The sequence below is a fragment of the Biomphalaria glabrata genome, chromosome 16 (assembly GCF_947242115.1).
Source record: "Biomphalaria glabrata chromosome 16, xgBioGlab47.1, whole genome shotgun sequence".
Classification (NCBI taxonomy): domain Eukaryota; kingdom Metazoa; phylum Mollusca; class Gastropoda; family Planorbidae; genus Biomphalaria; species Biomphalaria glabrata.
Window position 1 is genome coordinate 2,278,135 of NC_074726.1, and position 22,323 is coordinate 2,300,457.

General features: G+C 35.1%; 2 protein-coding genes across 4 annotated transcripts; one reads left to right on the forward strand and one right to left on the reverse strand.

Moving 5' to 3' along the window:
- Nucleotides 1-227: 227 nt before the first annotated feature.
- On the forward strand, nucleotides 228-22,287 carry LOC129923335 (uncharacterized). Of its 3 annotated transcripts, none has more exons than XM_056013777.1 (6): nucleotides 228-354; nucleotides 13,136-13,285; nucleotides 16,323-16,613; nucleotides 20,367-20,411; nucleotides 20,697-20,754; nucleotides 21,607-22,287. In XM_056013777.1, exons 2-6 carry the CDS (start codon nucleotides 13,139-13,141, stop codon nucleotides 21,708-21,710), a joined length of 645 nt encoding a protein of 214 aa, XP_055869752.1. In that variant the 5' UTR covers nucleotides 228-354; nucleotides 13,136-13,138; the 3' UTR covers nucleotides 21,711-22,287. The 3 variants fall into 3 exon arrangements, with proteins under 3 accessions (XP_055869752.1, XP_055869753.1, XP_055869751.1); XM_056013776.1 differs by lacking the exon at nucleotides 228-354 and adding an exon at nucleotides 585-713; XM_056013778.1 differs by lacking the exons at nucleotides 228-354; nucleotides 20,367-20,411 and adding an exon at nucleotides 578-713.
- LOC129923334 (uncharacterized) lies at nucleotides 5,704-8,635 on the reverse strand. The gene is made up of 2 exons (XM_056013764.1): nucleotides 7,353-8,635; nucleotides 5,704-7,298 (listed from the first exon to the last, which is right to left on the reverse strand). Exons 1-2 carry the CDS (start codon nucleotides 7,532-7,534, stop codon nucleotides 6,380-6,382), a joined length of 1,101 nt encoding a protein of 366 aa, XP_055869739.1. The 5' UTR covers nucleotides 7,535-8,635; the 3' UTR covers nucleotides 5,704-6,379.
- Nucleotides 22,288-22,323: the final 36 nt, after the last annotated feature.

The window sequence follows — 22,323 nt, forward strand, 5'->3', positions numbered from 1 at the left end:
CCTGAAATGGTGTTATAAGCTGAATTATTTCCCTTTATAGGTCGTCTGAGTCTTAGTGAGCACAAACCTGAAAAATAGGACGAGGTTATAAAAACATTAAAGAACTATACAACTTTCATATTCGTTAGCTCCCCAATAGCAGAATGGTTACCGTGTTGGCTTGAGATGACAAAGAAGGCTAGAGCCTTTCAGGTCGTTCCCGCTTTGTTTATTTTTATATAAGTAAGTAAGGATTTTTCCGATACTATTTAGTCAGCTGCAAAGAATGGGCCATGCAACAATGTTTAAAATAGACGCGCACTAATTTTTTTAATCTCTTCTCGCAATTCAATTGTCTTAGAACGTAACCTAGAGGTAGGCCCTACAATAAAATGTTCAGTTTTTTTTTTTAATTTTATCTTGTCTATTTGATTTTTTAGTGCATATTTCTCATAGGCCTATAAGATATGTGTATATATATGATAAAGAACTTTGTTTATAATACAAATATCAGTTAGTTTGGATAATTTTGATTCAATTACTCAATACTATTTTTTAATAATTTGGCGTCTAATAAGTAAGTAGGAATGCTATCACTGCCTATCACCGAAAAAAAAGACATCTACAATCTAAAATGTTGTTATCGACTATACATAAGCTGTCAGAATTATTTCACTTGTGCTTTGACCTACAGCTGTGCAATTGGATACTAATGCTTTAATATACTAGACATGGTAAATATATACAAATCTATATGTTGTACCCAGGGCCGTATTTAAGTATGCAGAGGCCCGTGGCAGGCAGGATTTTCGTAGAGGTCCCTTCCATTTTTCGAAAATTTGATAAAGTTATAGGCCTATCTAAAAGCATGTTATATTTTCAAAAAAAAAGAGAGATAGAGTTATTAATATTTAATATGCATATTTTTTAGATTAAGGCACTAGGTAGACACACTGTCGTAAATTCTGAGCTGTATTTACTAATTCCGAGCATGCCACAAGCGTACACTTTTTAATCAGGACACTTTATCAGCTGTAAAAATGTGAAAAACATGTAAAAAAAAATTAATTAAAAGATTCTGACCCGTCAAAGTTCGGATATATTTTTTTTATCTTTTTTGTTGAAGCCGACATGCCCTCCCTTAAATCCGCCTGTCCTTTTTTGCCAGAAAAAAAATAATGTAAAGACAGTGATTTAGGTATTTGTAACCCTCTCAAATGTAAAAGGACGTAAAATGTTTGTTGCTTGGGGTTTGTGCACCTGTAACCAATAGAAGGGTTGCGATCTTTGGATTATTGTTTCTAGATTTTTGAAAACCTTCGTATTTTAGTGAAGAGTCAATGACCATCTAGATTAGTAAAAATTGATACTCCAGGACCTTATTCCATATTGTACATTATTAAACACTTGGCCGTTAGAATAGTCCACAAGGTCATCTAGTTCCTACGAATTCCTTACGAACAAAATTCTATCTATCTATCTATCTATCTATCTATCTATCTATCTATCTATCTATCTATCTGTCTGTCTGTCTGTCTGTCTGTCTGTCTGTCTGTCTGTCTGTCTGTCTATCTATCTATCTATCTATCTGTCTATCTATCTGTCTGTCTGTCAGTCTATCTATCTATCTATCTGTCTATCTATCTATCTGTCTATCTATCTGTCTATCTATCTATCTATCTATCTATCTATCTATCTATCTATATCTATCTATCTATATCTATCTATCTATCTATCTGTCTATCTATCTATCTATCTATCTATCTATCTATCTATCTATCTATCTATCTATCTATCTATCTATCTGTCTGTCTGTCTGTCTATCTATCTATCTATCTATCTATCTGTCTGTCTATCTATCTATCTATATCTATCTATCTATCTATATCTATCTATCTATCTATCTATCTGTCTGTCTATCTATCTATCTATCTATCTATCTATCTATCTATCTATCTATCTATCTATCTGTCTATATCTATCTATCTATCTGTCTGTCTATCTATCTATCTATCTATCTATCTATCTATCTATCTGTCTGTCTATCTATCTATCTATCTATCTATCTATCTATCTATCTATCTATCTATCTATCTATATCTATCTATCTATCTATCTATCTATCTATCTATCTATCTATCTATCTATCTATCTATCTATCTATCTATCTGTCTGTCTATCTATATATCTATCTGTCTGTCTATCTATCTATCTATCTATCTATATCTATCTATCTATCTATCTATCTATCTATCTATCTATCTATCTATCTATCTATCTATCTATCTATCTGTCTGTCTATCTATCTATCTATCTATCTATCTATCTATCTATCTATCTATCTATCTCTATCTATCTATCTATCTATCTATCTATCTATCTATCTATCTATCTATCTATCTATCTATATCTATCTATCTATCTATCTGTCTGTCTATCTATCTATCTGTCTATCTATCTATCTATCTATCTATCTATCTATCTATCTATCTATCTATATCATCTATCTATCTATCTATCTGTCTGTCTATCTATCTATCTATCTATCTGTCTATCTATCTATCTATCTATCTATCTATCTATCTATCTATCTCTATCTATCTATCTATCTATCTATCTATCTATCTGTCTATCTGTCTATCTATCTATCTATCTGTCTATCTGTCTGTCTCTTTCTTTCTCACTCTCCGTGTGTGTGTGTGTGCTGGCCTTTGCATTATTTAGAAGCTATTAAAAGACCTGATCATGTTAAGTTCCAATAATTGCAACGGCAACTAAAAGTTGGCATTTCATGGAAAACGTAAAATTGGACGTCTTTTTTTGCCAACTTCAACTTGCTAACCAAGCTGGTATGGTTTTAAAAATTACTAAACAGTTCTACATGGAAAATCGAAACTGAAAAAAAAAAAGTAAGTAGACTGTGTGTGTTACTTTTAACAACCAGGTCAGATAGGCATACCCATGTTGGCCTATTAAAGTGTACCGTGCAGTTGATAATGGCAAACAAGGACATGTTTTATCCTGAGCGTTAAGCAATAGTATTAGTGTATGTTGAGTGGTCTGGAAAGAAAGAAACACATTGGCATGGTTAGTCATGCGTGCAGATTGTAGATCTTACCTTTACACTAGTTTAAAGGCCAAATATTTCTTAACGCTCCAGTAATTTTGTTGTTCGTGATTTTTTATTCTTTTTGTACTATAGATCTTAATTAAACTTTAATGTAAGGTTTTCCGTTATACAATCTTATCTTATCTTATATAATACAGACGTTACTTCAAAATAGAAGATGGTTACGTCATGGTTTAGTCATGAATGTTTACCGATGATCTAAATTCTGCCAAGTCACTGGGTTTCCTGGCTAGATCAGGCAAACCATTCCATGCTCTAATAGCATTATGGAAGAAGGAGTATTTGTACAAATTTGTCCTAGAATATGGGACGAGGAATGTGCCTTTATCTTTGTGTCTTTCTGAGTATTTTATTAAATTTTGTTTTTGTATTTAAAGATTATGTTTCAGTGTTTTATGTATAATTGCTACTTTACTTTTGACTCTTCTGTCCTGAAGGCTTTCTAAATTTAGTGATTTTACTAAAGGTGTTACTCTAGTCAAATGTGAATATTCGTTTGTTATGAATGTCACTGCTCTATTTTGTGTCTGTTCCAGTTTCTTAATGTTTTCTTGAGTTGAGGGGTCCCAAACAGAGGAAGCATATTCTATTATTGGCCTAACCAAGGTTAAATAACATTTTAGTTTTATGTTCTTATTTGATTTATAAAAATTTATTTTAATAAATCCTAATGCTTTGTTTGATTTTTTTGTAGTTTCATCAATATGTGGATTCCATGACAGTTTTTCAATTATTATAACACCTAAGTATTTTGCATTTTTAGTCTGTATTAATGGTTTACACCATTAATACGATTAGTGGAATTTATTTGTTTTAGTTTTTTGTTACTCTTAGTAACTGACATTTTTTCTGGGTAAAAAGACAGGCTCCAATTTGATTTCAATTTCTGTAATTCATCTAATTCTCTTTTTAAAATTTCTGTATCTTGTGTTGTTTTTATTGTTCTATATATTATGCAATCGTCTGCAAATAATCTGACTTTTGTTCCTGAAATGATGCAAATTGGTAAATCATTTATGTAAATTAAAAAGAGTAGTGGACCTAAGCCTGTTCCTTGAGGTACACCTGAGTTTACTGTTATCGGTGTTGATTTAGAGCCATTTATTATTACAGTTTGTTCTCTCCCTATCAGATCAACCTTAATCCATTGATGCAGTGGACAATCGATGCCAAAATATTTTCATTTATTTTTTGTTAACGATTTGATCTAAACTTAGGTTGTGTAAAGTTTCTGTGAGTCTTTTCCACTTTTTTTCTCTCACTTTCTGCTATCGAATCAAATTGAAATAGTCCATGTCAGGTTTAGGATTTATTTGCGTTTTTAACTAGCTGTATACTGTTAAGGTCCCGGGGTTCAACCTGACAAGAACATCACTCACACACAGTCGTACATACAGTAAACAACTAGGTGAATAGTTTAAATAACAACAAAAATAAATGAATTTAATTGTATGAAACATATATGTGTATGTACAATGAGGATGACAAATAGACAGTATATATATTAGATATATATATATATATATATATATATATATATATAATAGGTATATATAAAGATATTATACAATAATTAATTTAAGCACCTTTGCTACGGCTATTAACTTGTCACCCTGGCTTTATGGTCCACCAGACTCTGACCGACTGGCGTCACAACACTGCCAACCCTAAACAGGGGTCCCAAAAATCCAACTGAATAATAAGTCCGAGAAACTGGTACAGACAAATAACGTTTTACGAGCCAACACACCGTCCGCTACAACCAAACTAGAGGGTGAACTGCCTCATGACAAAAAAAGACCCATAGATGTCACCGGACTTTCTGACGTAGCAAAACAATTCACAACAAAAAAATACAAGACACTCTCGCCCCGTACACGTACTACCAGTAGAGGAAATAAAAAAAAACAGAGTTAGGAGAAAGAAAAAGACACTTGTCTATACTACGCGACATCCCCCCTCCTCGACGAACTGGAAATTTTGAAAGAAATTCCAGTAATCAAAAATCCTTTCGAAGACAAAACTTTGTAGAAAGAACAAGGAAGAACAAAAAGATCATAAGTGCATCTATGTCACATTTCAAAATGTAATAATGGAAGAAAAAAAAATGATGGGGAGTCACCAATTAATGAACCAAGGAGACACAATACACGTCAAGATAAAGATCCAATAACACAGAAAAGTTGGTTACCTTGACTTTAAAGGTGACCCATATCAACTTGGGACAAGAACCACGTTATATTACAAATTCATATTTACAAATACAACATTAATATAATATACCAAATTATATTCATATTAAATAAATACACATTATATTCTTGAAATTAGTATCATTTGTATAATATAAAACACAAGTTCAAATGTTATAACACATAGAAACATAAAATAAATGGCAGATGGAAGTCTATATCAATCTTGAACAAAGATCAGCCAGCAGATTGTTCTCTCCCTTTACGTGGACAACTTCAAAGGAGTAGTCTTGTAGCATCAATGCCCCTCTTGTGATACGTGCGTTTGTAAAGTTTGTGCTCCTGAGATACGATAAGGCCTTGTGATCAGTCAGAAGGTAAAATGTTTTACCTGCTAAATACCTGTCCAGTTCCTTAACATAATATACTATGGCTAATCCTTCCCGTTCAATAATAGAGTACTTCTGCTCCCGAGGCAACAATTTACGGCTTACGTACTTTATGGGATGTAACATGCCTTTGATACACTGACAGAGAATGCCAGAAATTCCTTTATCTGAAGCATCTGTCTGAAGAAAAAAAAAGTTAGAGAAGTATCAGGTAAACGAAGAATAGGACACTTACTCAGACAAGTCTGCAGCCTATTCAATGCCAACGCACACTTGCAGTTCCAGTTTACTTCCATAGGTCTAAATATTGGAACGTTTGACCAACAAAGCTAATATATATATAAATATATATATATATATAACAGAGAATCAAAGTTATCATATCGTTACCCCCGCGCACTTATACGATGTGGGACAACTACAATAGTTCTACCTCCAAGTTTGGACTTGTCTAAATATTTAACTGCTCTCGCAACATCGGCCAGGTTCCTTAACTTTACATGACCTACGCCCATCGACTTCCCGTTTGCCATTAAAACCTCCACAAATCCCACTAAACCAACGTCTCTAAATCTATCTTTTAACTTCTGCCAGTTAACATTGAATGGCAAATTTTGAACAGTTACTGTGTAGCGATCCGGCACTAACTTATACCCACGGCGACCATCCGAATCGCGACGACCCGCTAGTCATCTATGTCTTGACCTTTGATCTTGATCGCTGACAATATCATTAGAGTTCACATCTTCAACATCAATCTCGTTAGACGGGGAAACACCTTTACGGCACTCGGTTGAATTATGCCCCTTTTCACCACAACTGAAACACACAATTACCTTTCTTTTACCCACAGGTTCACAACATGCTGCCGCCACATATACACTCTCTTCCTTACAAATCGGCTCATCTGACCCAGCAACCTTAAAGCCTTCTATAACTTCCAGCATGTTCTCTACTGTTCTGTGCTTGCTCAAAACCAGTTGCCTGTATACACGACTCGATACGCTTTCTAAAATCCTATCTTTGATCAACAGATCTTTTAACTCCTCCACTGTTTTACCGACTTCAGCCATCTTGCACCAATTATCTAAGGCCGTTTTCAATTCTGTTACATATCTCCTAAAGTCGTTTGGACTTGGTCTCACGAGATGGAATCTTTTGCGGCAGGTTTCCGCGTTGATATCTGCATGGCGAAGAAGTGCAGTCTTGACTTCTTCATAATTCTCGCTAAGGAACAGACTGTCCCTTAGCATGAAGTTTCTGAGTGCGGTGGTCAGTTTATATGACAACAGCAAGGACCACTCTTTTCTCTCTATTTTGCACCTTGCTGCAACGGCCTCAAAGTGTGTTAGGTAAGCTAGGAGGTCGTCGTCATCTTTCATTCCCTGGAAACTCTTGTCAAGCCTGTCTAAGACATTCTTGTATCGCACATCCCCTGACTGTCCTGCCGCCCCGCCTGCCTCTGGCGCAGACTTTTCTTTAAGCCTAGCCAGTTCCAACTCCTCTTTCCTCTTGATTGACTCCTTGGCATCTCTTTCCTTCCATCTTTCGTGCTCCTCGCGTTTGGCCTTCTCATCACGTTCAAATCTCTCTTCTTCCTCTTTCTTCCTAGCCTCTTCTTCTGCCTTCGCCTCTTTCTTCAACTTCTCCTGCCGCTCAAACCTAGCCTCTTCTTCTGCCTTCGCCTCTTTCTTTCTAGCCTCTTCTTCTGCCTTCGCCTCTTCCTTATCTCTATCATATTCAGCTTTCCGTTCCTTCACATATTTCTCTAGCCTTTCCCCTTCGTACCCCATAGCACGGCCATCACTAATAAACTGTGACCTTACCGTTAACCTGGTTTCCATGGTCTAGGTGCCTTACTGTGTTAAGATAAATCAACTAATACTATTATTATTATTACTATGATATACTATAATATACAGACATAAGATGTAAACTAAAACTTAGAGTGTGTCGTATGGCAAAGAAAGAAAACCTATCTGAGTAGTATCCAAAGTCGGAGAGAAAACGCCTCACTCCAGGCCGATGCGTAGAAAGATAGCTGTTACAGGGACTTCCAACACACCAATATAGGAACGATGGCCTCTAACACCGCTATCAACGGTCAATCCCCACACACTTGCCTGTTGCCGGGAGCGAGAAGACACTCGTCACTCGGTGGTAGTGAAGCACAAAATAACATGAAAGAAAAAATTAAATAAATGAATATAAATCACAATCTTGAAATATCAACACCTATAGTCCTATGATGATGAGTTCAAAATCATAAATGATAAATTTAGCATTGGTACAATCCTCAATAACAATCAACACATATAATAATATGGCGGTGAATTCAAACAAATTAATGATAAATTTAACAATGTTTCAAGCCTCTGCTACTTTTGATGTCCCAACAATTATGAGAAGTACACAAACACTTTTTTTTTTCTTCAGCAAATTGTACCCAATAACATCAAATATAAATACAATAAAGGGGTATTAGGCAGTATATTTTTTATTTTTATTTTATAAGATAACAAGACGAGATAAGACAATCTATGACCTAGTAGTCACAGCCGGACTCTGAGCCCCCATTTGTCAGGTTTAGGATTTATTTGAGTTTTTAACTAGCTGTATACTGTTAAGGTCCCGGGGTTCAACCTGACAAGAACATCACTCACACACAGTCGTACATACAGTAAACAACTAGGTGAATAGTTTAAATAACAACAAAAATAAATGAATTTAATTGTATGAAACATATATGTGTATGTACAATGAGGATGACAAATAGACAGTATATATATTAGATATATATATATATATATATATATATATATATATAATAGGTATATATAAAGATATTATACAATAATTAATTTAAGCACCTTTGCTACGGCTATTAACTTGTCACCCTGGCTTTATGGTCCACCAGACTCTGACCGACTGGCGTCACAACACTGCCAACCCTAAACAGGGGTCCCAAAAATCCAACTGAATAATAAGTCCGAGAAACTGGTACAGACAAATAACGTTTTACGAGCCAACACACCGTCCGCTACAACCAAACTAGAGGGTGAACTGCCTCATGACAAAAAAAGACCCATAGATGTCACCGGACTTTCTGACGTAGCAAAACAATTCACAACAAAAAAATACAAGACACTCTCGCCCCGTACACGTACTACCAGTAGAGGAAATAAAAAAAAACAGAGTTAGGAGAAAGAAAAAGACACTTGTCTATACTACGCGACAGTCCACAATTACTCAATGTTAATGACAACACATGAATCAATAAAAAAATTAACCAATACGTTAATCAACAAGTGATAATTTATTAACTAAGTTTGTTTAGATTGAAAAAGGGAAAATAAACATTGTAATATTGAATGATATGGCAGCAATCTGGCGGTGCTGTCCTTTCAATAAATATAAGCTATATTTTTTTAAAAAGGCCTTTTTTTTATATTTTGCTTGTTTTTAAGCACTTTGATATAGCGAGTTGTTTTTTATAATGGAACGCTAAGTGCAAATCTGGTCCAATGCATTTTACGGATATTATTGGGTATCTGGATCAAGACTTAGGTGATGTTATAGTGGTAAAATTTGCAATCTATATCGAAATTTGAACGTGATATTTTTAATCCCCCAAAAATATAATATGAAAATCCTACTTTTTAGCAGCCACCGAAAGGGGAATAGACGCTATTAGTTTTGTGTGGCTTGTCCATCCGTCCGAAAGTCTGTCCAGTTTAGATCTCGTAAACTAGAAAAGATATTGAATATCCGACATCATGATACTTTAGGCCTTTCAAAGTTCTGATGCAACGACTACTTTTTTCTTTTCTGAAAACGAAAAATTTAATTTTTAAAATCAACAATGCAAGCAGTTTTTTCATAAAAATTCACCCTTTTTACAACACTTTACTATTAATAGTAACAAACACGGGAGACTACCCTGTAAGGGGGATGGCAATCTACCATATTTTTAAGACATTTATGCAAACGGTTTTAGATTTTTGTAAAAAAAAAAATGTATATCTTTTTACAATTGTATTACTAAGTTAAGTAGTTTTTTATACTAACTACTATGTTTACAAAAAAAAATTTACTTTTTTTTTTAAAGGGAAAAACTCTATTTAGTATGCATATAAGTGGAGCATAATTTAAAACATCAATTAATAAGTACACTTCTATATCATCATGTGAACTTCATCTCGTAGATTACCACACGGAACACTAAACAATTGGAAAATAGAGAGTTTTTAAATATGGACCTGTTGTTTTTTTTTATACTTTGAATAAAAAAATTGAGCCTTTACAAAACAATTAGATCATTTAGATAATCATTAAATGACATCAGTTAGGCCAGGTTCACATCCAACTTCACCTTCACTTTCACCCATCCCTTGATATGCTGGACCGTTTGGGCACCACACAAGATCTGTCAACCATTCTTTGGTATTTGCCTTTGATAGAATTTCATTTTTGTATTCTTTCTCAAAAATATTAAAATCAGCCTTTTTACCTGCCAGGGTGGACCACTTCGGGGGTCGATTTTGAGTTTGTGTTTTCACACAAACTGTCTTTGTAGCCTTGTTCTTCCAGGGGTTTTTATAAATTAATTTTAATTAGTGTGACCTATTTGAGCATTACTGATGGCTTAAAATATAACTGATTTTTTGAGGTTAAAAGACACGTGAAATTCCTGATGTAGAAAACAGGAAGTAGAATGAATAAAGTTGACTTTGAGTACAGTCAAGCAGTCAAGTCAGTCAAGTGGTATCTTTTAGACCGGGTGGTCAAGTAATATTTTGGTCCGGGACGGACAGTAGCGACTTAGAAAAGTCGGTAGTAAATTCAGTTAGATAGTAACTTGTGGGCAGTTGTTGCCAGTGGTCTTTTTGAGATATGTATTATTATTATGGATTATTCTGTACAGTGTTACCCGCTGAGATGCGGACGTGATTTGTAATCTAGAGACTCTAACATATATTGGATACATTTGATACCGCTGACTTGTAGCACTAACAAGGGGTGCAGTATTGTTATTATTGTAGTAAAATAAACTTTATATTTGTCTGCTTAGACGGACTTAAGTCAGTTTATAGTATTTGTCTTGTCACGAGTCAAGAGTACTTCAGGAAGCAAGAACCCAGCATTACATGACATTCGCATTCTTCAACATTACACCATTGAACTTCATTTACACTGTTACATGATATGTAGCTACTCTTTTTGCGACTAATTAATAGAAGATAAAGGACACCTGTTGGAAATAATATAAAAGTATTTTTTCCCCATGTCTGCTGGGGATGTGAACTAGGGTTGATAAAAAAACAGTGATTTTAAATTTGAGTCAAGTTGAACGCTTGATCAATGGATTTAACAAAAGCAAATCCAAGAACGTTGGGTAAAAGGTACTCATTTTACACCTTAGGGCAGAAAACGTTAAGAAATGAAATTCTCGACAAGTTGCACACTGGTCATTTTGGTCTTGACAAAACCAGATCGAAGTAAGACAGAATGTGTTTTGGCCAGGATTGTCCAGAGATATTTTTTCGACAATAATGAAATGCTCAACATGTGCAACATTCAAAAAGAAATAATGTGAAGGAAAAATGGCTACCTAATGCTGTACCAGACAGACCATGAAAATGTTTGCGACAGATTTGTTTGAATGGCGGAACAATGAATTCTTGCTAGTTGTGGACTATTTCTCTAAATACCCTGAAATAAAACAACTTGAGAACAAAACAGCAGAATGTGTTATCAGGGCACTGAAAGTTATTTTTGCTAGACATGGCATACCAGAGGAAATAGTGAGCGACAATATGCCATTCAATAGCTATCAATATAGAGAGTTTGCTTCTGAATGCGGTTTCAAGATAAAAACGTCAAGCTCCAGGTACCCTCAATCAAAAGGTAAAAGTGAGGTGTATGTTGGTATCGTAAAGCAGATATTCAACAAAGCAAACAAAAGTCCGATAAGCGGACTGCCGTATTCACTGCTGATGAGTAGAAGACTCAGGGGCATCATTCCAACTCATCCTAAACTATTGAAACCATCGGTAGCTGAAAATGCAGAGACATTACTCAACGGACGACAGATGAAAAGGAAAGTGAAATACGATGCAAAAGCAAAATTACCTAAAGATTACTCTGTCGGAGAGAAAGTGAGAGTTCGTCTAGGACAAACATGGCAAAAAGCAGTTGTCATTAAGAAACATCCATCACCCAGATCTTACATCATAAAGACAAACGATGGAAAAACCTACAGACGAAATCAACGGTTTTTTAACAAGAGTTTCGATGAAGACATCTCTGGGTACTATGATACTGACGAAGACAATGAACAGCAAACTGTTAGAACAAACGAAACAGACAGTTATAGACCAACGTCTAGAGAACTTGTTGTGCCGGTCAAGACAACCAGAAGTGGTCGAGTTGTTAAGATTCCTTGTAAATACCATAAATATCAGTCTTAAGAACTTTAAAAGGAATGATGTGTTAATATGTGTATATTGCGTCATTGTTTGTTGTTTATGTTTTGTGCTAAAGCAAAAATGATTAGAACGGAAATAAAAAGAGAGTCTTCTATGTCTACTTTGATAATCACAGTCTCCGTTATTATTATCATTACTATTAATTAATGTCTACAGTATGTTAATGTTAATATCTATCTGTGACAACAGAAGTATTTACGAACATTACATCCGCTTGAGACGAACCTTATCTTATCTTATGATTATAGGAAGATAATACTTTGTCCTTCGCTTATCCATGCGTTATTTTAGTCTTGGGTGTTAATTTTATACCTAAACTCTGTTAAGTCATATGTTTACCTGGCAACTCGTTCCATGCTATAATATTTCTGGGTAAGAAGAAGCACCTGTACAAATTTGTCATAGTATATGAAATAAGCAATGGGCCTTTATCTTCATAGTGTGTTAGGTTTTGTTTTACAATATGTATACAGGTAACATTGCTTTATAAGAATGTTATCCTAGTTACTTTACCTATCCCTTAGTCTATTGGACCGTTGGGGCATCATGCAAGATTAGTCGACCGTCTTTCTTTATTCCTCTTTGTCTTTTGCCTTAGTAAGAACCTCTTTCAATGGCAGGCCAGTCATGCCATTGTTTTCTCTGTTTGCCTCTTCTTTTTCTTAGTCTAAATTTTTAGCTGACGTTTTTTTACGATAGTTAGCAGGTCATCATGGGGTCCAATCGCTGCAGTAAATCTGCCACTAATCTCTTGGTTTGTGATGCGGTCTTTAAATGTGATACCTAGGATCCTTCTGAAGCATCTCACTTCCATTGCTAGGATCCTCCTCTCTAGCTCTGCAGTCAGCGTCCAAGACTCGCAAGAGTATCTTAGTACATAAAAGAATTTGCAGATAAATGTTTGCATTTAAGGGTGTATCTATTTAATTAAAAATAAACAACTACCATATGTTACAGGACATGAGCGAGTACAAGAAAGAACGCTCAAGAGGTGAAGAAATGAATGTAGCAAGAAAATTTGAAGAAATGCAGAAACAAATCGATGAACTTAAAACAAAAAAACCGACAGAAATACGAACGAATGAAACGACTACATCTGGCACATTGGTAATGAAATAAAGAGAATTTTTTTCCAAAGATTTAGATTGGACTTTCAGTTTTCTTTTCTTTAAATAGTCAAGAATTAGATGTCCTAATGATGAATGTAACATAGCTCTTTAAAATTATTACAATAATTAAACAATTTTCCAGCTCCATGTGTTGTTATTAGATTTGTCAGTCTTTCCGTCCGTCCGTCTGTCCTTCCCGTTTAGTTTTTAAAAAGTAAAAAATATATTGAAAATATATTGATATATTTCATGATTTTTAAAGCTTGCAATGTTTATGTGTTATGGCTACATTTTATCTTTTTCTTCTTCCTCGTTCTCATTTTCCTGTTGGAGCGTTCAGGTGACTATTGTTAAGGCGGTGATATTGTATGTTGTATATGTAGATCTAACTGTATTTTGAAAATGATTAATAACTCACACTCTGACCTTGCGGTTCGCTACCACTCACCACACATCTGATACATTTAGAAAATGACTTGATGAAACTTGTTCAGCTCAAAACATACCTGCACCTCATAAAGAAGGGGCTTCGTCCACTGTCATCAATTACCAACCAAAACTACGTCTTCCCTAAACTAGAAAAGTGCGTCTCTAAAACTGCCTTTACTATCCCAAAAACTCCTTCCGTCCAAAATAAAATGTGCTTAAAAGAAAATTCACGATCAAACTAATCCGTGCTAAACCTATAACACTATATAAAAGCAAACTTAGATTAACTTTTTTTTTAAATACATCATCTTTAAATCTAATTACTATCTAATCTAATCTATCTAAAAAAAATCGGGAAGAGGATATAGTTAAGGGAGTTGATTATTCTTTAAAAGAGAGAATGCCTTTCTATACACAGACTTCTTAATTAGTTAGTTGGCCTCTATCAGTCTAAGAACACTTTTTTATATGGCTGGGAGACCTTTTTTCGAGACAGTCCCCTCCATTGATATAACGCGGGTTAAGGTGGCATTCAATTTGGTGGAAAAGGAGACCAGATCTTCTATTGGCACGCTGTTTTGAGGTCCCCTTTAACTACTCCTTATGTCCCCCAGAGAGCCCTGCGCTCAATGGACTCAACGCTTTTAGTAGTGCCACGTTTCTCCCTCAAAAGCTACGTCTGCGTGCTTTTTCAGTTCACGGACCAAAGGTTTGGAACTCACTCCCCATTGATCTCAGACAGACAACATGCTACACCACTTTTAAGAAGAATATTAAGACCTATCTGTTTAAAACTTTTTTAGATTAACTGTCATTTTAGCTCTCGTGTTTTTGTTTGTAATGTTATTACAGCGCCTTGAGCCTACATTTTGTTTGTTAACAGCGCTTTATAAATAAAATTATTATTATTATTATTATTAACTACATTCACATGTCGGAGCTGACCAGTTTCTTTTTTTTTTTTTTTTTTGCCCATCACGAGTTGTCCATAAAAGATGACTTTTATGATACACCCATCCTCCATCCGGCGGACATGGCCTAGCCAGCGCTGGCGACGTTGTTTGGGGATTGTAAAGATGCTGGGAATACCCGTTCGAGCATCTCAAGTTATGTAACTCTTTCTTGCCATGTGTATTATTAGAGTTATGTTCCGTTATCGATATTAAAAATGTTCCCTTTGTTGTGAACTGCGGATATTTCTCAAGATGGCGCATAAATGAACGCTATTAAAGTTTTTTAAAAATTATTATTAACGAAACATAAAAAAAGATCAAGATTTCTGTGTGTAGTCGCTCAATCAACTCTTTATGTTGTGTCTGTTCTATTTATGTGAATTTTTTCTGTTGTGTTGTCTTTACATGAGAAAAAAGAGTCCTTGTAATCACAACAAATTTCCATAAGGATCAATGAAGCAGTCTAAGTCTTAGTCTTAATCTAAGGCTAAGTCTTAGCCATAGTCTTAGTCTTAGCCTTAGTCTTAAAAGTCAAGGTCCACATTTTCTGCTTGCTTCTTACCTTTCAAAGAAAATTAACATGGTGGCAGCGGCAAGTAAGCCATTGTTAAAGCTTACGCGCGGTGTTGATTCTTGACAATATGTCTAGTGTAGATCTGACTGGAAGTAACGCTGAACTCAACTACTTCAGTAACACCGGCGAAAGGCCGAAACAATCAAATATGTAGTCGACGCTGATGTTGTTCTATAACGATATTTCATACTCAAGAAGGGAATCGTCTGATGTCGGCTATGTCCGTAAATCTGTATCTATTCTATTGTACTCAAGTCTACTACTCTACAAGAAGCGTCTTCCTTTTAGCGTCGCTTAGAGCGTTCTTATTTTCCAAAGATCTGTCACGTCACTTGTCGCTAATTAAAACTTTCCCCTTATTCCCGAAACAAATAACTAAGTCCTAATCATGTCATAACACCTTGTAAGATGTATCGCCATTTCTATTAATTAGAATAAGAATCAAAAGCATAAAGATACAGATCATTAATATGTAGTCTACACTAAAGAGCACTAACGAGATGGTACATCAAGGGAGAGAACCATTAAAATAGAAGTTTCAGAGAGGCGAGTGACAACACTTAAAGATACAAGTAACATCTGTGCATATGCATTATGCATAAATATATATATATATATATATAGATATATATATATACACGTGACATAATCATGCAGAACATCATTCACGCATCCCGACTTCCATGTCTCGCATGCATACGTTGGTCACGGTTGGTGTTAGTATTACTATCACGGAACGTAGATATATTTTTGTCTCAAGTCCAATAGCTTAGCTATTCCAAATAAGCCGCAGCCTTTTTATTATGGTCCCTGCCTTTTTTATTCGGTACGCTACATCTTGGTTTGGGCTAGGTAAAATATTAACTTCAACTCTGAAGCAACATCGAAACAAATAAAATATATTAGAACATTTACATTTTAAAGTCTGCCGAATGAAAAGATCACGTGAGCAATATCGAAAACTCACCACTTTTATAACTAAAAGTTTTCTGAGCCGAAGAGCTCTTGGAGACTCGTGCTTTGTGCTTATATTAGATTTTTAAAAATTGTAAATTGATCAATTTTATTCTTTTATCAAGGCTCCAAGAAAAGTCAACGATGAAGGAAATGAAAAGAGAACAAAAAAGAGAATTCCTATCGAATTGAAAAAGAGAATAATCGCTAAACGTGAAAGTGGCATGCGTATTAAAGACATCGCTTCACATTATGGTATGCCACAGTCTACAATTTCTACTTTTCTAAAGAATAAAGAGGTCATAAAATCGACCAAGAGCAAAGAGACAGAGAAAGGTAGGGAGCTTCCACCCAAAGCAACAACCTCTAAACCATCTCCCTCCACTTCATCAAGTCATGGCATCAAGAGACCTGCGGTAAGAGAATGATATAAAAAAGAAATAATTATATTCCCCATTTTATAGACCTATATTGACTTGTATTAATTTTACAGACAATGTTGAACATATAACAACCAACACAAGGTGCCGAGACCCACATATTTAAAGAAAGAGTGTTAGATTGTTTTATATTTTTTTTTCTTAAGCTGAGTTGTTCTAACTAAAGGCTTTAAGGTTCTCACATTATTTGTTTTTAAAAACATTTTCTAACTATGGAGGCACATGATGAAAATGTCATCTTTTCTACGGCCAACGGTTAACATGGCTGTCATGTGGTCAACACAACAAAAAACTGACATTGGGGTTGGGTGGGCTGAAACCAGAATTAGAACTCGAGAACCCTCGACTCGGAAACCAAGGGATACCACCTGTCCACCTCAACCCCTATTTTAATTTTAAACGGAGATTTAGAAGGCTAGAGGAGAAAGACGTAAATAAGAGAAAGAGAAAAAAAAAGTTGGATTCAGAGGCGTAGCAATGTACTTTATAGGCGCCCCCTCCCCCATTCACCAGAAACATATATAGGCGGCTCTCTGTGTGCCGTATCCCCTCCCTAAGTGTAGCGCCCGGAGTTCCGTGCCTCTTTGAGCCCCCCCCCCTCCCCCATCCTAGATTGCCAAATGTATCTGAATTAAATTTTATATTCGTCATATTTTGGTGTAATATTTGGTGAGGTTACAAAGAGAGTTTTTGTCACACAAACTCAGAGGCGGCCCCGATGTATAAGAGATATTCGAAAATGTCTTGTTTATCTTGATTTTAAAAAAAAAGGAGATGGTTGTCAAGAGATTGTGAGCGGACAAAATGACTACAGGCATAGTCATAGGTCTTTAATAATTTGAAAAAGAATTAAACTATTTTAAAATTGAGCGTGATATAATCACATATCGTCTGCATTGAAAATGAAAATGGGTAAAGAAACATTTGGACTATAGTTTAATGTAACAATAATAAGTGCGTTTTAAAACAATTACTCTCTAAAAAAGAAACAGAAAAACATATTCTTAACTACACATCATTAATCGCGGTTCTTAATTAAATCATTGAACTTAGCGAGAACTCATGTACTTTTATTAATGAAATCGTCCCGAATGACGTCCAAGAGAAAATCATTCCACTACTTCACAATGATATAAGACTTTTAGACCAATAAAAGATTTTATATAAAAAATCATTATTGACACTATCCTGACGTTTGGCAAAACATTTTTAAATTGGTGCATTAAAGGACTGTTCAAATAAATACAATAAGCCATTCAGTAAATTAAATTTCACTGTATTTTTTCATTATTGGCGGCCTTTGCAGATGGTAAATGGGACAACCACCTTAGGCCACCGCGCCTTATGGGGAGACGATGGTAGAGAGATTCTTTTATCATCGCCAGTCAATCTTACAAATATTCAGGGCACAGCATATGACATTCATCCAGAGCCCCACGTACTGCTAAGACCGTCTCTGTTTTAATTTTTCTTTCATTTATTTATAATAATCAAGTAATAGTGGGTCATACACATAAACTTGTAACTGTAATAAATAAATAGTAATAAATAACTAGTAATTAATACATTGTAATACATACATTGTGATCAATAAATTTTAATACATAAATTGTAATAAATAAATTGAAATAAATGACACTATACATTTGATGTGAATACCAGGCTTGAAACAGAATTTACTGTTTAAGCTCTTTGCATTGAGATAGATAATTTTTAAAAAGCTTTAATGTTATGTATTAGATTAATAGATTTTCGATTTTCTACATTCTTTTTCATTTTCATTTGATATTTTTTCCTTATAACTTATAAACAAGCAACAAAACGTATAAAGCAATTCTTCCATTTTGAAGCAGACGTCCATATTCAAAAGCTATTGCTTCGCTCTTTATAACTTATGAACATAGATTTTAAAGAACATTGGCACCCTCCCAAATTTCTCCCACCTCCCGAAAAAAATCCTGGATACGCCCATGTATAAATCTATTCATCGTATATAAATCTCTATTTTGATGATATGGAGCCGTACTCATGAAAAGACAATCGTCTAAATAAGTTTTTAAATTTCAACGTTTAAGAAATGGGACTCTGAATTTAGAATCTAGCAGGAAAAGTGAACTTTTTTTGAGGAAGATGATATTAATCCAACATATTTGTTTTATAAATAAAGTGTAACTGTTTTGAAACAACAACAACATATAAACAACATTATAAAACAAATATGAAGGCATTCTTGGTTTGATATAACTAGGCCTACGCCTAGACATGGGAGGATGGATGGGAATATTTACCAAAAAGAGACATGATAAAAATAGCTACTAAGTTGCTCACATTTCGAGTAGAGAAATGGATCTATTTTTGACGCGTAAAAAAAAACCAAAAAGCTAAACGTCAAATAGCCCATTAATCAGTGCAAGTAAAAGCTAGATCCAGGGGTTTCTAATCAAATAGTTTCAGGTCATTTTCATTTTAGTTTTCGTAATTTTTCGTTATTATCGCCCACGAAACGAAAATTGGAATGGCCGCGGACCAAATAAGGTTGGGCATCACTAATTTATCTCATTAATTATATTGATGGTATCATTATATGCGTAAATTTTCACTGACTTATGTTCAAGATTGATCTACAGAGACAATTTAATTTTAAGCTAGCCTAATTATATTTTGAAAAATTATTACAGTCTAACCAGTGTTTCCCCTGTGTTGACAATTAGCTAGAATTTTTCCCCCAAAGATATAAATCGTCAGTCAAATTTCTAGGAAAATTATTAGAACCGTTTTTGAGATCCTCGACCACCCAGAGTCCAGCCACCCAACTTTTTTTTTGATTTTTTGATTTTTTTTTTTTGATTTGTTGATTTGAGGCACATCGGCACAATTTAGGCCATGTCGTGCCTGCAGTCCCCTAAGGATCTCTCTCTCTCTAAACAACAGGGGCCAGATTCTATACAGTCATATAATTAAAATCAAGGTCTATTCACAGTTAAAATAGTAAAGGTAGTAAAAATTTAAATATTTGGTAAAAATCTAATGTAAATAGTGCATGTTCACAAATTCATAAATCAGATCTTCGTAGATAGCCCCACTTCCCGAATAAAGCCCAGTACCTTCCCAGGGTCGACATTATTATAAAGTGTTTTTAGATTAGTGGCTCTAAAATATTTCGCCCTGACATCCTGGTATCTGGGGCAATCAACGAGGATATGTTCCACGGTGAGGCGAGAGTCACAGTACTCGCAAAGTGGGGGCTCCTCTCTCTTCAGTACAAAAGAGTGCGTGATGTAGGTGTGGCCAATCCTAAGTCTGGACATGGTTGTGCTACCACGCCTTGTCAGACCCTTAGATGTGGGCCGCCACCTGACATCCGCCACAATCTGCCTGAGTTTACTGTGAGTCTCAGCCTCCCATCGGTTCTGCCACTCTCGATAGGTGGCAGAGGCAATACTTTGTCTCAGGTCCGAGTAGGGAATTTGGGTTCCTGACACCGCATGATTTAGGGCTCTCTTTGCTTCTCTGTCTGCGGCTTCGTTTCCCTCAATGCCAACATGGGAGGGGACCCAGATGAAGGTGACATCCCTGCGGTTGGCTGTTACTTTTTTGAACCCACAAAAGAGTTTACAAGCTGATAAGAAGAATTGTGAATAAAAACAACAACTAAGAAATTAGAAATGAACATTTAATATGTTATGTTCACTCTTTTCTTTTCATCTTCATTTTCTCTTTTTATTAAAGAGCGAAAAGTTGGACTTTACACAGCAACAACCCGAAATATTTAAGGTGAATATGTGCATCTTTTTTTTTCTTCTAAGAGATATAGAGAGAGATTGGGAGATGGAGTAGAGGTTAGAGAGGAAGGCAGAGAAGGCGGGCAATGGTTATGCTTACCCCAGTTGTGGCAAAATATGTAGGTCACAGCGGTGGACTGCCTAGCCACGTAAAACACTGCATTCCTCATTAATCTTCGAGCTCGAAGATAAGCTTTATTATATAAATATAGCCATATATATATATGCCCATGTTTGTGTGTGTTTATAGATTATTGCTGATTTTTATTTTTTTCAGAAGAGAAACACGTTTGGTATGAAAGAAAAGCAAGACCTCTTTTATTTGGTTTTAGAAGGTAATATGCATTTGTGTTTCGAAAGTATCAACATTAAAATCCATCAAACTTGTAAATTTTGTATATTTACTACTACTACTGGGACCCGCGTCCTTCAGGCCTTAGTTTGGGTATAACTGGTTTAGTGGATTGGATTAAGATGTATGTCAAACATGGCGAATGTTTCCTTAACATTTTTTTTAAATTTTGCCACAAAAAATGATTGGTTAAACGGCTTTGATTTCTATGCGGGACCTATATATATATATATATACTCCTTACATTCTACTTGTGTCAGTTCTGTGTCTATAATAGGCCTATGTATGCTATTGGAGAATCTTCAAATAAAGGTCATGGATTTTTATCGATCTGTTTTCACATTTTTCAGTTATAGGCCTACTAAAAAAATTAGTTTTCTCATCATCTGTCCCTTAACTTTCATCGGAGCGGTGCTGTTACAGTTCGATTAACCAAAGGCACGACATGGCCTAAATTGTGCCGATGTGCCTTAAATCACTCGATTAACCGAATCCCTTTTTTTCCCGGTCAGCAGCCTAGCAGGACATCAAGAGAGAAGCCAGTCCATTGTTTTATGTTCTCCCAGCTTGTCTTTGGACGGCCCTTTCTTCGTGCTCCCTCCACTGTGCCTTGAAGAATGACTTTTTGATAGCGAGTCATGTCTTACCGTAGGACTCAACCATCTCAGCTTTCGTCTCTTCATAGCTTCATAGTCATAAGATGTCTTCAATGTATCATACGTTTATGATTTACTTCATGGTACATATAACATGATAAAACAAGTATTAATAAAAAACGTTCAACAGAATTGCTTTAAAATGAGTCTCACTAAATGTGTTATTCTGTTCCACCTAGGCATTGACTGGGAAGCTGCACGAAATAAAATGATACTATGGGAACATGAACCAAGAACCGCCGAAGAGTATAAAAATAGAGTTAAATATCAGTTCAAGAAATAATAATGGATATAATATTGCCAGAATTAGGAATAGCTTAAGATTGAACCGCAGTCAGAGGCATGGTAAGCAAAATGTGCGACCGGGGAAAGAAACTTTATTGGCACCCCCTCCATCACATAGAAATATAGGCTTTTAAATATAAAAGAATTTAGTAGTAATATAATACAAACAACCTTAGAATGTATTACCTAACTAAACTATTTACAATATATTTTGGGCGTCCCTTGAAGGTGGTGCCCAGGGCATCATGCCTCCCTCTCGCTATGCCTCTGACCGCAGTGAAGCCCCAGCTATTTAATTGATTTAATCTTAGATTATCATGTTTAATTAGTTTTTCCATATTTATATTTGGGATTCCCTTCAATGGGGCATATTTGAAATATATTTTTTTTAGTTGACTTAGTTTTTATAGTAGGCTATATTGTTTGGCGAAATCTGATTAGGCCTATTTTAATAAAATGTAATTTATTAATCTCACAATAATCTTTTTTCATTGCACTACATTTTATATAGCATATTGCTCTTTTTTTTTTTATCTTTCTATAAAAATGTATTAAATTTGTTATGGTATTTAAAATGTGTTCCAGCTTGTTCTTCTTCAGCTTCGTCCCAA